General features: G+C 47.6%; 1 protein-coding gene across 2 annotated transcripts; it reads left to right on the forward strand.

The window, feature by feature from the left end:
• The first annotated feature begins 263 nt into the window (after positions 1-263).
• On the forward strand, positions 264-3,865 carry LOC147608701 (auxin response factor 16-like). 2 transcript variants are annotated; one of them, XR_015264309.1, is made up of 4 exons: positions 264-1,758; positions 2,058-3,112; positions 3,214-3,408; positions 3,549-3,865. XR_015264309.1 is itself a non-coding variant. In XM_086788190.1 (3 exons), exons 1-3 carry the CDS (start codon positions 520-522, stop codon positions 3,281-3,283), a joined length of 2,364 nt encoding a protein of 787 aa, XP_086644316.1. In that variant the 5' UTR covers positions 264-519; the 3' UTR covers positions 3,284-3,865. The 2 variants fall into 2 exon arrangements, 1 of the variants encoding a protein (XP_086644316.1); XM_086788190.1 differs by having other exon boundaries at positions 3,214-3,865.
• The last annotated feature ends 994 nt before the right edge of the window (positions 3,866-4,859 follow it).

Genomic DNA, 4,859 nt, shown 5'->3' on the forward strand with positions numbered 1-4,859 from the left:
GCCGGGCCGGTGAGGACTCAGTCGGACTTGTGGGTGCCGACTTACCGGGTTTCTGTCTCTCAGACTCTCAGCCGGCCAGTTGTCCGTTAAAACAAAAAGAAGCACAGAAACAGCCGCTTAAAAATAACCCGCTACTCTGGACCGACTGTCGTCCCTTGATATAGGAGGACCCCACCTGTGAACGTTTTTTTAATGCGAGTCGGGCCCTGGGGCCTGTTCGTGTGATTTGACCGCACAACACCCATCAGCGCCATCACAGATTGTGTTGTCGCGTTGCTGAGCCGAGGGCCTTTTATAGGAACCTGTCGTGACTCGTCTTTCGATCTTAGTCCGAAAACAACCCCGCAGTGCGCACCCCCCCGGCCCGCCTCTCCGCCTCCGCCCCCGCCTCTTCAATACCCGCCTGCACGCTGTCGCCCTGCCCTAGATTTCTGTACCAGCCCTTGCCGCACCGTGGCTTACACGCGTAAACTTGAAGCTTTGCCGCTTGCAAAGATTGCTACTTTGCTGTCGTCTGGGATGCCCGGGCCGTTTTCAATGAGCGGCAGCAGCACAAAGATGGATGAAAGATCAGGCCTGAATGGTTGGGCGGCGGGCGCGGTGAGGGAGAGGAGTGCCGAATTTGTGGCGGACAAGGGGCGGACAAATGGGAAGGGTGAGGTAGACGCCCAGCTATGGCATGCCTGCGCAGGTGCCATGGTGCATCTGCCCCAGGCGGGCGCCAAGGTGATCTACTTTCCGCAGGGACATGCAGAGCACGTGGCGTCGCTGCCCGAGTTCCCTCGCAGCATTGCCCTTACCAGCACCTTGCTCTGCCGCGTGCTCTCCGTCAATTTTCTTGCCGACACAGAGACGGACGAAGTTTACGCCCGCATCCGCCTGCAGCCCGACCCGAATGCTGACCACGATCCGTTGGATGACTGTCCCCCTTCCCCTCCCCTGCCAGAGAAATCCGCCTCCTTTGCGAAAACCCTCACCCAGAGCGATGCCAACAATGGCGGGGGCTTCTCCGTTCCCCGCTACTGCGCTGAAACCATCTTTCCCCGCCTCGACTACAGCGAAGACCCACCTGTCCAGATCGTGCTCGCCAAGGACGTCCACGGCACCGTGTGGCAGTTCCGCCACATCTACAGAGGAACCCCTCGCCGCCACCTCCTAACCACCGGCTGGAGCAACTTTGTGAACCAAAAGAAGCTTGTTGCGGGTGATGCCATCGTCTTTCTTCGCAGTGCCACAGGACAGCTCTGTGTCGGTGTCCGCCGGTCCAGCAGAGGTGCAGTTGGTGGTGGGGATGCATCCTACTGGCATCTGTCTGCTTCAAGTGTCCCTTGCGCACCTCCGCGACCATCATCAAGATGGAAGCTCAAGCCGCCTGACAATTCGTTCGACTTCCTTGGAGCTGTGGCCGGTGGGGGCAATCAAGCTATCATAGCCAACTCTGACATGGTAGGCACTCCTAATTTTGCTCGGAACCGTGCCCGGGTCACTGCCAAAGACGTCCTGGAGGCTGCGAGCTTGGCGGCAGTGGGACAGCCATTCGAGGTTGTCTACTACCCCAGGGCCACCATTTCTGAATTCTGTGTGAAAGCACATGCAGTGAAGGCTGCTCTGCAGCAGAACTGGGCTCCAGGAATGCGTTTCAAAATGGCAGTTGAGACTGAAGATGCATCCCGCATCAGCTGGTTTATGGGCACCATCTCCAAAGTGCAAGAGGCCGATCCCATGGGCTGGCCCAAGTCTCCTTGGAAAATGTTGCAGGTATGGCTACTGTACAGTTCTTAGGAAGAGATGGGTTCAAAAGTTACTCGTCTATGTATAAGTCAACCAATCTGCCCTAGTATGTGTTACAAACTGAGCTCTTGAATGAGAGTCGGATTTTACATGCCCCTCCCAGCATAAATCAACCAATCTTCCCTAGCATGTGTTACTCTTGATTGAGAGGCGGATCTTACATGCTTCAGCTTTTGTTAGGCTGCGTAGGCTGATAATCAGTAGATAAGGGTGAACTCATATAAGTGGTCATTCGTCTCAGGAAGTTACTCTCTTTTTCAATGCAGGTGACGTGGGATGAACCAGATCTGCTGCAAGGCATTGTGAGAGTTAGTCCCTGGCAGGTGGAGCTAGTTTCTCCTGTGCAACTACCTCTGTTCTCTTTGCCGAAGAAGAAAGTGCGGCTTTTGCAGCCACCACAGGTTGATGGCCAGGGCATAATGGGGCTTTCCATGGCAGCCCTGGCCAGCAGTTTGCTGGGGCACATCAATCCTTGGCATGGGTTTGCAGACAATGTTACTGCAGGCATGCAGGGAGCCAGGCATGACCGAAGCTACGGGCCCGCAATCCCGGATTTCCGACTAAGCAATTCTCAACCAAGTTTGTTCTTGGAGAGCTTCTACAAGCCCCAAGAGCATCCCGTTGTGAGTGGTGCAAGGTTGTCAACTGACCTTAACATGAGCAATTTTGGGAATGAAGGCCACCCTACTGGGCATAACCACCTTTCCACTCTGCTGACAGTTGGCAGTTCTAGCAGTGAGCCTGTGTTGAGTAGTACCAATGGCTTGAGTTGGGACAGAGGTGGAAGCTCCAGCTCCAAGAGCGCACCTTTTCTGCTGTTTGGCAAGGCCATAGATACAAGTCAGTCATTGAAAGCACAGCCCCCAGAGCTGTCAGGTGGGAGCTCATTGGATGGTCAAACACTTGAGACTGTTTCCGATGGGAATCAATTGGAAGCACTGGACAAGATGCATATGTTCCTTTCTGGCAAGAGAAACCGGTCCATGCCATCTGGACAACCAATTTTACTGCCACGGCAAGGGGGGGCTCTCGATTCTGCTCTCAATGAAGTGGGAACCCTGAATTGGTTCAAGGAACAGGCAAATGTCTTGGACAGAGAGAAAGTTATTACTGCTACGGATAACTCATTCGACCATTGCAATGTTTTCATAGAGAGTGATGAAGGCAGTCAAACTGTGGACCTCTCCATGTTTGATTCTTATGAAGAGCTTCACCAGAAACTGTCACTGATGTTTGGCATCCAGAAGTCGGAGATGCTAAGTCGGCTTGTTTGTGTGGACTCGATGGGCTCGTCTAGGCCTGTTGGCATTGAACCTTACAGGTGTCCTCTCTTTTCTCTTGTTGATTAGGTTGCCTTTTCTTGGGTATGCATACTTCTTGCAGTACAGTTCCTGATTAATCGATTGCTTTATTACATTCCAGGGATTTTACAAAGAGGGTAAAAAGGCTGAAGATACTCTCTGAATCCAGCTGTGAAAGTATTACAAGGTGATCTCGAAAGATCAGAAAGAGTGGCCAAAGAAACCTGATATTGTTGGAGCCTCTGCATGGTTTTTTTAAACCAGCTGTACCGTATTGCTGGTGGCTCCAATATTACACGGACTTCTACTGCTCAAGGTGCTGCAAGATTTGCTTTCTTTCTTTTTTAGCATACTTTTGAGGCAAACACTTTGTTAGGTATATCTTGACAAAGTTTAAGGAATCACAATTAAGCTTGCTGCTCATCTCTCTGTGTGTGTGTGGCTTGTGCCTGTCAGTTCGTACCTAGTCTCACTCTTGTACACAATTGCCGAAGTATTTGACTGCTGCTCCTGCGATGCGACACATTAACATGTATGTGCACGGAGGGATTAGTGTCCACATCTTAAGGTATTTTGGTATGTATGCTGCTCAAAATATTACATTTTAGAAGTTTTCCATCCTGCCCCAACATAAGCTCTAAACAACTAATGGTGTGGCTTTTTAGTCTTCTATTTCACTACACCACACTACTAGTTCGTCTGTGATGACAACATTTTTGTAAATTGGAAGATGTAGTGTTAATAGTTGAACAAATATCTGGTTAGTGTAAAAATTACTCTCTTCAAGTGCATACTCCGTGCTCGATTCCTTTCTTTAAGGATGTTCAGATTGATGTCTCTTCAAGGTGCAATGTATCCTCAATTAGTATCTTCAAGGATGTTCGGATTAGCCCCAAAACTACCCTCTTCAAGGATGTTTGAATTGATGCAAAAACCAGTCTTTTCAAGTAACAATGTATGCTCAAGTAGCATTCAAGGAAAGCACTAGTCTCTTCAAGTCGGTTGAGTTTGCTCATCTAATTAATGCACGTGCATGTGCGTGTATGTGCTTCATGCGTAACCATGCCTAAGAACAGTACCCCATCTTCTTGCCATATGCAAAACTCTTGTGAGTTGTATGGATGCAACTAAAGGAAATGGGTGGATATTTAGCTTGATGTAGTATTAAAAAAGTTTGTAAAGAGTCAAATGTGAGAGCATCACTTCTTCAAGAATGAGGATCAAGTTGAGTTTTATATGGAAAGAAAAATGGCATATAAATAATACAAAGTTCCCTTTACAAAGCATATGTAGGAAATCTCTTGAAAAACCATGCTTGATCCACACCCCACATGTCTTTTCATTATAATTCTCTTTTCAAATGCAAAATACTCTTAGCTAGAGGGATATATATTTAGCAGAAATGGCTTAAAACATACTTTTAAGTCTTACTTTTGAGTGGAAGAATGTGAACGTGTACATCTTCAAGGTGCATGCAGTTATGCATATATAAAAGAAGTTTGCTATTTTATTTACAGCATGCTTAGAATCTTATTTAAGGTGTTTTCAAAGAAAAGTGGCTGAAACATGCTTTTAAATCTTACTTTTTGAGAAGAAGAATGGAAACGTGTATGTCTGTAGTTATGCACACATAAAAGAAGGTTTTTAAAATATAAATAGCATGCTTAGAATCTTATTTAAGGTGTTTTCAAAATAAAATAATGACTTCTTTACAATGTTTTTTGGTACTTGATACTTTTTCACTACTGTCTTCTGTTCAGATTGTTT

The sequence above is a fragment of the Cibotium barometz genome, chromosome 52 (genome assembly GCF_041138505.1).
Source record: "Cibotium barometz isolate CiBa-2024 chromosome 52, ASM4113850v1, whole genome shotgun sequence".
NCBI classification, from domain to species: domain Eukaryota; kingdom Viridiplantae; phylum Streptophyta; class Polypodiopsida; order Cyatheales; family Cibotiaceae; genus Cibotium; species Cibotium barometz.

What these genes read in the sequence shown, in the direction of transcription:
- LOC147608701 (XM_086788190.1), top strand. Translation starts at nt 520, where the DNA reads ATGCCCGGGCCGTTTTCAATGAGCGGCAGCAGCACAAAGATGGATGAA. An exon ending in CTCCTTGGAAAATGTTGCAG is followed by an intron (nt 1,759 to 2,057) that starts GTATGGCTACTG and finishes TTTTCAATGCAG; the next exon opens with GTGACGTGGGATGAACCAGA. An exon ending in GTTGGCATTGAACCTTACAG is followed by an intron (nt 3,113 to 3,213) that starts GTGTCCTCTCTT and finishes ATTACATTCCAG; the next exon opens with GGATTTTACAAAGAGGGTAA.